This window comes from Schistocerca americana, chromosome 11, assembly GCF_021461395.2.
Source record: "Schistocerca americana isolate TAMUIC-IGC-003095 chromosome 11, iqSchAmer2.1, whole genome shotgun sequence".
Taxonomy (NCBI): Eukaryota; Metazoa; Arthropoda; class Insecta; order Orthoptera; family Acrididae; genus Schistocerca; species Schistocerca americana.
Window position 1 is genome coordinate 174260013 of NC_060129.1, and position 12441 is coordinate 174272453.

Sequence of the window (12441 nt, forward strand, 5' to 3'; positions counted from 1 at the left end):
GCTGTAATTTCGTGAGTATGACAACCCTGAGAATAGTGGCGCTCTGGTTGCTTCCTACTAGTCGACTAATTCTCTCTTACTGAGGTGTGCAGTAGGGTAAAGGTGGTCGTGACTTAGTACGGAGTCTGGGTGCGTGACCTTGCTGCTGTAGAGTAGCAATGACTTGGCAAAAATTACTGATTGTCAGGATAAGATGACCTCTAACAAATCTGTGTTTTGTGAGGCTGTGGAGAGTGCAAGTGATGCAGCGTATACAATTATAAACGTGCTCCATAAGAGGAAGAGTGATACCTGGAAACAGTTTACGCTATAATCCACACTTCACACAAAAACATACAAAGTTTACCCAATGCAAACAAAATGGTTGTCTTCTTGTTTATTGCACCCACATCCTGAGAGAATGTGTGCGCTCCATCAAACAAAAACAGGACAGATAGCAGCGTCACTTTGTTCACAAAGTCTGCTACTTGTATTTCCTTTTACTCATAGGAATCTGTATTTGTAATCATCTCTGCACTTTTTTTACCATTATAATCAATTGTCATTTAGAGAACACACTTTGTCTTTGTGTCCTGTTTACTTGCACTGTCCTTACAGACTTGGTAACTTGTAGGAACTGTGTATATCAACTAATTGTTATAAATACTCGAATCTAAGCCGCACTCGAATCTAAGCCGCACCTGAAAAATGAGACTCGAAATCAAGGGAAAAAAAATTTCCTGAATCTAAGCCGCACCTGAAATTTGAGACTTTAAATTCAAGGGGAGAGAAAAGTTTTAGACCGCACCTCCAAATGGAAACAAAGTTGGTCCATTGTAATATGAGACACAATTTAGGTCGAATGAATGACGATACAGCTACAGTAGTTTGGTTCGAGTCGTAAGCTTAGCAGTTAAGCTTTACCAGGTAGCCATTGCTATGCGTCAGGCACTCCATCCGTACTTATACGGGTACCATTCCTAATTCACGTGCTTCGTCTAGTTTGAATCGATTGCTTATTTTGCTTTGATCTGAAAGTGCCGTTTTCTTTGTTATAGGTGTTTACGTCACTCTAAGCTGAAAATGCATTACTGTACTGTGTCATGCATTGTTTGTTGCATTCTGATAGTGCATGTTTACGGCCTGTCGCCGCTCGCGGCATGGCTTGCTTTTGTGGGTGCTACCACGCTGCTACACTGCTGCTTTCTTTGATAGTGATGAACAAGAATCAAATAATAGACTGCGTATGTTAGAACATGTTCTGAACGAGAGTTAGGCGAAAATTTTTCTCCGTTTCAAAATCTTTGCAGCCGCTTCTTTAGTACATCAAATTCTTCACAGAAACTAGAGTCATCTTAGATTTAAAAATCTAGTCAGTTGCCGTGCATCATTTCTGACTGTATCACTATTAGGCATAAGAATAATACAAATATAAACATGACATGATACATATATTCTTCCGCGTTTGCTGTTGGTTCACTCTAGTTTCGTAGTTTATTAGGCAGACAGGATTTAAACGAGATAGCAGCAAACATGAAAGAATACATGCCAAATGTTTATATTCGTATTATTCTTATGGTGAAGAGAATACTGCATGTGATTCACATTTCATCAGGTTCCTATTAGCAACCATCTCTTCTCACAGGTAGTAAAATTCAGAACGTAGATTTGGCCACATTGACAAACATCCCAAACAGTCTTGCCAGTCGGATTTTCGTAGTACATTGAAATTCTGCTACATTCGAAGATGAACAATACAGAATTTGTGTTTACTTTGTTGGATAATGTACGAAAATGCAGTGGTCGAAAATCGGGGCGGAGAAAAAAAGCTCGGCTTCCACCTTTTTTTTTTAATTTATGTACTGACGCAGAGGTTTTGGCACCAGTATTTAACTTTGTGCGTACAAAGCATGCCTGTGTAGCGGTACATATATTCGACAGCAGAAGTTAGTTGTGGCGGCACCTACCAACATTTTTCAGAACTTCCGCTTGCTCTGTACTCAATTCTAAGTCGCAGGCGGTTTTTTGGATTACAAAAACTGGAAAAAAAAGTGCGGCTTAGATTCGAGTATATATTTATCACTTTTGGAAAAAATTTCTCTCTCTTTCTCCCCCCCCCCCTCTCTCTCGAACACACACACACACACACACACACACACACACACACACACACACACATACACACATTCACTGCTGATCAGTCATTTCATAGGCTTGTAATAATAATCACGCCCAATAGTTGTGTACATAGCAGCAACGATGAGAGTCCTCAGTTAAACTTGTGAAATGATGTACTTGCTCTCCTTCCTACACGGGTATAGTCCACCTGCACCTGACAACAGACTCGGGTGATGACGTTCCAATTAAATGGGCAGTGACAGAGCCTGGTGAGCTAAATCTCAGAGCGAATGGGGACAGAGAGTTCACGGATATCATCATAGGACCCATTGGTGAATTTAAATTGAGGATATGGAGCTCATTGATGATCTTAGTGCGCAGCCAATGGAATTGGTCACTAGATATCACTATGTCACAGCTAATACCACACAGAGTTACAGAGGCCCTACGGAGTGCCATGGAAGACCTCAGAGTCCTCCATGGCATGGACATTGAAGATAACAATGTCAAACAATAAGTAAAAGATGAAATTATGTACAAGGTTTAGTTTCAGTTGAAGCCTAGTCTGTGCTTAAGTCAGATTTGTACTTATATCTGTAACAAAAGTTAAAAGTAATTTAAAACTGACAAAATCCTGAAGGATGTTTAGTGTTCAGCAGTAATTAAAGAGGGGAAACAACACTATGTCACATTAAAGGTCCATCCTCTTCAGTCAGACTATAATATAAGTGACGAATTCAACATAAACCTTTTTGCACATTATTTACCCAATTTCGGACAACATTTTCTGATTTTTTCAAAGAAATTCAGTGTACAGTCTATTTCAAGCTGATGGAGTGGATTGCGGGCACACTAATAGAGGTGCCTTTCCAAAATTTGACTGAATTACTCCTTCGGCCTGTCCACAAGAGGTAATACGCTATTTTTTATTTTAATTTATTCATTAGTTATTGCAAATAATGTGATCAAAAAAGTTTACAAAACTATACCTTTGTTTCAAACCTCTGCCATTTTGTTATTTCACAAAATTCCTAAAAAGTGTGCTAATATTCTGTGTGCAATATCCAATAGAAGCTCCAGGTCGGAATATGTCGTGTGCAATATCCTATAGATTAAGAAAACTGCGCTTTTTTATTTCAGATAAGATTTGAAGACTGCAGGACTTCTGTCACGGACACACCTTAGTTTAGATGGAGTAACTCTAACTCCTCAGGTGGGGAGCTTATGAAGACTGAATTTCTTAAAAAGATCAGAAAATGTTCTTCTGGGATCAATGAATGATGTGGAAAATGATTTACATTGATCGGTTCATTAGATTTTCCACAAACAAATCATTAAAAATGCTTATTTTATAGGGTGACTGTGGAGACTGGATCCTCAAGCATAGATAATATCAACAGACTTTGTAACAAACCCAAAGTTTCAGGGGTGAGCACCGATTGCAAGTTAACATGGAATTAACACACAAAGATACTGGAAAAAAGAATGTCGTCACCGTATTATGCTTTTAGGGCTCTATCATGAGTTTGTAACAGCCAATATCTTGTGGCAATACCCTATTCCTATGTACACTGAGCTCATAGCTACAAGATTCTTTTCTGAGGGCACAATATATGGACACAATTGCAGGAAAGGACAATAAGAATGACAACTAGCAATAATAGTCAGACTCACTGTAAAGAACTATTTAAAAATAACTGGGCATCTTCTCTGCAACACCTACCAATCTGTGGTGCATATCAAAGACAACAGTACTAAGTAGTACTAAGTATGTCACTAATAGTTCTGTACATAATTGTGGAACAAGAGCAAGTTTTGGTTTACATCTACCAAGAAGTAAATACACCAGAAACTCAAAACATTTTCTATCAGGGAATAAAATTGTATTGTAAACTGGCAAAGGAAATGAAAGAGATTGCAAAAATACATTTGTTCAAAAAGCATGGTTGAAAAAAAACTTTTTTTTTCACCCAACCTAGTGGGTGAAACTGAGTTTTTATAGGTTATATTGGTCTTTTTTTTGCATGCTAATGATTAAATAGCTCAGTCTAAATTCCTATCATTAATTTTTTTACAACACTAACCAATTTTTACAACTATTGGGTTGGTACATTAGTTCGCAGTGTTTTTGTTTGGTTTCATTTATTGATTGTCATTTTTTATTTGTAGTGTACTGTTGGTATTTGAGCTAATAAATTGGCATTTTGTCATATGAAGATAATGAGTGGGGCTGTGGGTGCTAGAAAATGAAGATCCAAGTAGAGAAATCTGAACATTTACGACATATTTTTCTCTTTAGAGTTCAACAGATGGGTGACGGCAGCGGAGGCAGCCATAAACAGTTGTGCCGTGTACGGGGATAACGCCATTGGACAGAGCATGGCAAGAAAATAGTTTTCTAGTTTTAAGGAAGATCGTTCTCATATTAGTGACTCCCCACAGTGGGGAAAGTTCAAAAATTGTGTGTACGGGTACCACCTGCTCTAAGTCAAACTCTCAAAAATCAGCAGATGGCCACAAGTGCATCTCTGCTTGCTCATCATCAACCGGCTCATAAACAAGACTGAGTATTCCTATCCTGTATTGTTACTGATGATGAGAAACGCTGTCTTTATGCTAACATAAGGAACAGAAAGGAATGGTTGAGCCCAAACAAAGCAGCAACTTCCCATACAAAGACCTACGCACATCCACAAAAGACAATGTTACGAATCTGGTACAGCTATGATGGCGTGGTGTACTGCAAATTACTTCCCTGAGGTGTTACCATCACTGCTGACTTTCACTGTCAACAACTAAGTCGTCTTGCAGATGCAATCCAAGAACACCAACCAAGAAGATTATTTGAAGCGATGTTACTCCATGATAACACCTGCCCACATTCTGCTAAACCGACAAAAAACAGTGTATAGGAATTGGATTGGGAAGTCATTCTGCACCCAATTTATTCATCTGGTCTTGGTCCCTCCGATTGTCACCTTTCCCACTCTCTATCAAGTAACCTTAGAGAAACTTCCTTTCTGGATGAAAATGTGCTCCGAACACAGCTTAACAAGTTCTTCGTGCCAAAACTACGTGACTTCTACAGTCACGGAATCAAAAGTTACCCCAACATTAGCAGATTGTCGGAGATAGTGAAGGAGAATACACAGGGTGAGTCAAAACATAGTTTACAATTTTGGAATGATATAAAAAATTATTGAAATAACTTACAGAATTAGTAGATAAGTCATTTTGTAGCAAACAACCTCAAGTTTAATTCATGTTGTGCCTCAGTACCTCATTTCCCCATGGAAGTTCAAGGTTTCCTTGAGAATCACTTCTCAGGTCAGTGGACATGGTAATCTTCAGAATGGAGAATAATTGTTACGGATATACCATGGTGCTGCTTTTGTTTTTATAAAGTGTAAATGACCTGCCATCATATGTCCAAGAAGTAGAAATAGTTGTCTTTGCTGATGATGCAAGCACTATAATCAAGCCTATAGAAGTAACTTCAACAGTTGAAAATGTAAACAATATTTTCTTGAGAATTAAAAACTGGTTCCCTGCAAATGGACTGTAACTGAATTTCAATAAAACACAATACATGTTATTCATTACTGAACAAGGTCTGACCACACCATCAGAAATAATAAATGAGGGTAAATCAATAAGTGAAGCAGAAAATTCTAAATTCTTAGGTAAGATAAGAACCAGAACTGCTAACAAGGGGCGGTACCCAAAGGTGGGATTGGCTTTTTAAATCATCTAAATGTTGGTGTAGGTTAGGTTCCCTGGTATCAAACCCTGCAGCCATTCCTTCATCACAGTAGGCCCTCGTTAGTGAGTAATCACTGGAAAAAATGAGTTTAATGTGGAGTTCTAAATTTTTATAAAAATGACTTTGATCATTATTTTTATTGAAATAACTGCTTTAAATGCAATTTTTTAATTTCTAATTATTTGTTGCATCATTTTAATCATTTTATTGACCTTTTCCTTTGCTCTCATTTATTTCTTCTTGTCACTCTTTTCTAATTTAGTATCTCTGCCCATGTGATTTTCCTGATTTTTTTGTATTTTATTTTATTTCTTCAATTATAACATTTCTTCTCTTCATCCACATCACTACAGTCATTATGCTATTCCTCAGTTTGTTTGAATCTCTTTTCATTTATAATCCCTTCTTTTATCTAAATCTTCACCTGTGTTCTTTCTCCATAATGCAACAAAAATTTACATTTTAAATGTTTGTATTACAGTTACCACAACACAAAATGTACATCTTGTAACAAAAAATATATTTCCGACATCATCACACAGCCAATATACCTAGACTATTTTGTATTTTGTTTTTTTAATCAATTGCTCAACATTTTCAAATTTTTAAATACTGTGATACATAAAGCAGTTAACTGAATAAAAATAATCTTGTAACAAGAAATATATTTCTGACATCATCACACAGCCAATATACCTAGACTATTTTGTATTTTTTTTTTAATCAATTGAGCAACATTTTCAAATTTTTAAATACTATAATACATAAAGCAGTTAACTGAATAAAAACAATGATCACAAGTCATTTTTATAAAAATTTAACAAAAAAATCAAAGCACCTAATAGGGTCCAAACCCACAACCTTCTGCACATCAGGAATGTATCTTGAACACTACACTGCACCACCACTCTACATGACACTTTTATTTATAAAGCTATAGAGCATTACGTGAAATTATTTTTTGATGATTATTTGCAAATGAGGGCTCACTTCAATGAATGGCTGCAGGGTATGATACCTGGGACCGAACTTACACCACTGCATAGACTGTTTCAAAAAGTTGATTTCAGATGTGGGGACCTCCCCTTGTAAGCTCTGCATGTTTTGTGTAACAGGCAACAGCAGATCTTGGAAAAGCTGTCTTCGGGGTGTATACGTGGACAAAGAAAAAAAATTCCCCAATTTTTCCCGGATTTTCCAGTAAAAAATACACGTTCTCCCGGGTGAAAATACACTTTTTCCGTGTTAAGTGACAGATACTCTTCCTCAGCACTGTAAAACTCATCAATGCTTTGAATGTTTATTGTTTTATATAGCGACATAGAATTTCCCGAAGGGGAGGGGGGGGGGGGGGGGGCATGTACACTGCATATTTTCATATTACGAAGGTATAAATTTGAATTCCTCCAAACACCGCATGTCACTTTCCAAAGCATTGAAATTGAGATTGCGATGCGCTAGCAAAATCACTCTTAAGTAGCGCGAACACACAAATAAGAAAAGTTCGTGGTTTAAATTAAGATACATCACACAAATGTGCCAGTAAAATTTTTAATAACGACGTAAATGTCTGATCTGGGCTCAAAATTCTTCTAAATGGTCGTCCTCAATGAGTTGATTTTTATTAATTTTAATAATGAACCGCCTCAGTTGCACCGTTTACTTAGAATTTACCTAGGTTTCAGTCGGGATAACCCAACCTTCTTCAGAATCTAAATACTAATACAGTAAATTCTAGGTAAACAGTGAACTGAGGTTGTTCATTATTAAAATTAAAATTAATATTTATACAGTTGCTGACAGGGCCGCGAAATGTTGAAGATATTTTAAGTTGATTTTTAAATGAGTCAAATGCTTTGTGATTTAAGAAATTCATCGTACATTCTCGCACACAGTTCATCTTGCACAAAAGGAAATTTGCTTTGAATGTAACGCTTTTCAAACCACCATTCGCAATATTTTCCCGCGACCTGTTAGAAATAGGTTCGTTTCAGCAGTTGCAAGAGAGCGCCAGTTAACAGGCGTCACCACACTTGCGCAGCTACGATGACGCAGGTAGCCCACATGTTCGTACGTGTAAAACATTAAAAGATCTTATATTATGTCATAAAAGAAACAAGACATCAGAGGATACTTCAAGAGCTTCGGAATTTCGTGAACCACACTAAAATGCATATTTCGGCTTAAAGTGCACATTCGTATGTCCATATTCGGATGTAAATTTTCTTGGAGTACCAGTGCTGTATTATCTCATGTTTGGTTCTTTATTATGGTATAATGCCATACATGTACTTGAAATGCAGCGAACAGTTGAAACCAGCCAAGAATGTGAAATTAAACACTTCGTTTCAAATAAATTGACTGCCTCAGCAGAAAAGATTAATAAAAGTCAAATCTCTTTAACAAACCGACAAAAATAACTTCATTGTTCTGCAAGGCGATTAATGCTTGACTGTCAGGAAAGTGGAAATAAAATCTGAAAGTAATAACATATTTTTGCCTTCCGTTACTAAGCGAACGCATTTTAATTCATTTGATACCTCCCGTCCACAAAAATCCGTTTCATCATCATTTAACATGAGAGCAATAAACGAAGATGAAACAACAAAATCACTGAACATATTAAAGATGGGTCACGTGGAGACGACCCACCTCAACTCTGACTGCTCTCTGCATCAGCCCCAGATTTACTATATTCCCGAACCGGGGCAATGTTAGGTAGTGGCGCCCAGCCACACTTCGGTAACCTGAAGCGGGAGAAGGTACTACGCAAACGCAATTAAACTGTGCATGCGCAAAAAACCCGCCCGCAACTGCTCAAACGACTCTAAACAGTTGTCACGTCAATCTCATCGGAGGCAATTTGTTGTTATGAAGCATTGCACAGTCTTCCTAAGCCTTCGACACACTGTGCTGTTAGCAGACGCTTGTAAGAGTACTGTGTTTTGTTGTTGTATACGGCGTATTTCCTTTGCAACTAAAGTTTTATTTTTGTTGTTTTTTTTATCTCGTTCATGTTTTGTTGCTGCAGTATTATTCTGCAGTAGCGGGATACAGTAATATCCTTTGTTAGAGTATTGGTTCTTACCAGTCAAAAATCACAAAAATTTAACTGAAAACCAAAACAATGAAAAATTCCCGGAATTCTAAACAATTCCCGGGTTTTTCCCGGTTTTCTCCCGGATGAAAAAATTCCCGGGGTTTTCCCGGATCTCCCGGGTCGTATACACCCTGTGTCTTATTCTTTGTATTTTCATTCACCAGGGTCTTTTGGCATGATATTCTGGGGTCACTTTTCACTGTGGAAGATATGAGTTTGTTGTACACAAGAGTGTATAATAAGGATAATGTGTGGCATCCTCCCCCCCCCTCTCACCCTCCAAGACTCTCTTGTAGACAGTTGTTTGTAGACAGTTTGGCATGATGATAAAACCCTCGTAGTGCATTTACAACCTTATGAAGTTACTTGTCAACAATTACTCACAGTTTGAAAACAATAGTAACATTCATAAACATAGCACTAGAAAAAGAAATGTTTTGCACTATTCACCACACAGACTTAGTGTGGTAGAGAAAGAGTGATGTGCTCAGCTATAAAAATCTTTGACCACAAACCCAGTGATGTAAACAATTTAATAGAAAAGAAAAATAAACTTCAAGCATCAAATAATATTTCATCTGCTTGACGAGACCTTCTAAGCCTTAAAAGAATTTCTGAACATTGGTGTGTGTGTGTGTGTGTGTGTGTGTGTGTGTGTGTGTGTGTGTGAGAGAGAGAGAGAGAGAGAGAGAGAGAGAGAGAGACAGAGTTGAACACTTTTCAAGTACATTTTACTGTACGGGAAAAGGGTAGCTTCAGACAACCTTGTAAAATACCAACAACATAGTAAGAGACAAAGTTATGCTCCATGCAAAAAAAAAAAAAAAAAAAAAAAAAAACCAACTGTGGCACTAGGTAACATAAAGCCAGGTAAACAGAATACAGAGCAGAGTAGATTCAGACTCACTACGGTGCGCCATGGCAGAGGCCTCCGAATCCTGTAGGGCGCGCGCCAGCTCACGATCCTCTGCCTCACAAATGGACCGCCCCAATGACTCTGCTGACATGTTCTCCCCGGGCCCGGAGAGCCGGGCACACTCTGGCAGCTCAGACTCGGGCAGGAACGGCGTCTCCGTTCCCGTCGTACCGATGCGGAGCACGTTCTTCTGAAGGTCAATGCAGCACTGTGGGGCAGAGAAGCTCAGTTACTACATCTTATAACGATAATGCCTTCCTCAGAAGTCATAGGAGATGTCTGATACCACCTACTTTTTTTTTTCTTTTTATGCATCCGGATAATTATCGGACAATTTGGTGCTTCCTAGGACGTTATAAGAGATACACATACAAGTGTCATTTGACTCAATTTGCTAGAAATCTGAATATTTTGTGAAGACTTGTAAAATGTGTGTCTATATGCATATCATTGTCCAATTTACCAATAATACTTGACATTCATTGTGAAAGCAAACAGAAGGTTTTGGAAAAACGTATATTGTAATCATTATCAAGAGATTGTTGTCATTAACAAAATTAGGTACAAATGCTAAATTAAATGATTGACAAATTGAAGGAGTAAATAAAAAGCAACAGATAATAAATTGCTGTGCAAGTGTTGGCATAGGTGATTGGCGCCTCTAATAACCATAATTAGAATCAAGTGACGAGTTAGCACAGAGCACCTCATTATCTTGTAAAGTGACTTGAAGATTAGAAGCTAGCAATGTATTTTCATTTATCATCTATTTTTATGTCTTGTTCTGTAATTAATATTCTTTATAAACACTTTTCTGATTGGCTATCCACTTGTTTACATTGCACAGTTTTCCGATTTATATAATTTAAAGACCACCCATGAACCATGGACCTTGCCGTTGGTGGGGAGGCTTGCGTGCCTCAGTGATACAGATAGCTGTACCGTAGTTGCAACCACAATGGAGGGGTATCTGTTGAGAGACCAGACAAACGTGTGGTTCCAGAAGAGGGGCAGCATCCTTTTCAGTAGTTGCAGGGGCAACAGTCTGGATGACTGACTGATCTGGCCTTGTAACACTAACCAAAATGGCCTTGCTGTGCTGGTACTGCGAACGGCTGAAAGCAAGGGGAAACTACAGCCATCATTTTTCCCGAAGGCATGCAGCTTTACTGTATGGTGTAATGATGATGGCGTCCTCTTGGGTAAAATATTCCGGGGGTAAAATATTCCTGCATTCGGACCTCCGGGCGAGGACTACTCAGGAGGACGTTATCATCAGGAGAAAGAAAACTGGCATTCTACGGATTGGAGCATGGAATGTCAGATTCCTTAATCGGGCAGGTAGGTTAGAAAATTTAAAAAGGGAAATGGATAGGTTAAATTTAGATACAGCGGGAATTAGTGAAGTTTGGTGGCAGGAGGAACAAGACTTTTGGTCAGGTGAATACAGAGTTATAAATACAAAATCAAATAGGGGTAATGCAGGAGTAGGTTTAATAATGAATAAAAAAATAGGAGTGCGGGTAAGCTACTCCAAACAACATAGTGAATGTATTATTGTGGCCAAGATAGACACGAAGCCCACACCTACTACAGCAGTACAAGTTTATATGCCAACTAGCTCTGCAGATGACAAAGAAATCGATGAACTGTATGATGACATAAAAGAAATTATTCAGATAGTGAAGGGAGACGAAAATTTAATAGTCATGGGTGACTGGAATTCGATAGTAGGAAAAAGGAGAGAAGGAAATGTAGTAGGTGAACATGGATGGATTGGGCGTAAGGAATGAAAAAGGAAGCCGCCTGGTAGAATTTTGCACAGAGCGTAACTTAGGAAGAAGCCTGGAGATACTAGAAGGTGTCAGATAGATTATATAATGGTAAGACAGAGATTCAGGAACTACATTTTAAATTGTAAGACATATCCAGGGGCAGATGTGGACTCTGACCACAATCTATTGGTTATGAACTGTATATTAAAACTGAAGAAACTGCTTAAAGGTGGAAATTTAAGGAGATGGGACCTGGATAAACTGACTAAACTAGAGATTGTACAGAGTTCCAGGGGGAGCATAAGGGTACAATTGACAGGAATGGGGGAGAGAAACACAGTAGGTAAAATGGGTAGCTTTGAGGGATGAAATAGTGAAGGCAGTAGAGGACCAAGCAGGTAAAAAGACAAGGGCTAGTAGCAATCCTTGGGCAATAGAAGAAATATTGAATTTAATTGATGAAAGAGAAAATATAAAAATGCAGTAAATGAAGCAGGCAAAAAGGAATACAAACGTCTCAAAAATGAGATTAACAGGAAGTGCAAAATGGCTAAGCAGGGATGGCTAGAGGGCAAATGTAAGGGTGTAGAGGCTTATCTCACAAGGGTTAAGATAGATACTGCCTACAGGAAAATTAAAGAGACCTTTGGAAAAAAGAGAACCACTTGTATGAATATAAAGAGCTCAGATGGTAACCCAGTTCTAAGCAAACAAGGGAAAGCAGAAAGGTGGAAGGAGTATATAGAGGGTCTATACAAGGGCGATGTTCTTGAGGACAATATTATGGAAA

General features: G+C 38.2%; 1 protein-coding gene across 2 annotated transcripts in view; it reads right to left on the reverse strand.

The window, feature by feature from the left end:
- Positions 1 to 12441, reverse strand: part of LOC124553643 (protein DDI1 homolog 2) — a 130654-nt gene that overhangs the window by 30715 nt on the left and 87498 nt on the right. For both annotated transcript variants that reach the window (XM_047127518.1, XM_047127519.1), the window contains exon 6: positions 9868 to 10084. In XM_047127518.1, coding sequence (XP_046983474.1) covers positions 9868 to 10084 — 217 coding nt within the window. The remainder of the gene's footprint in view (positions 1 to 9867; positions 10085 to 12441) is intronic.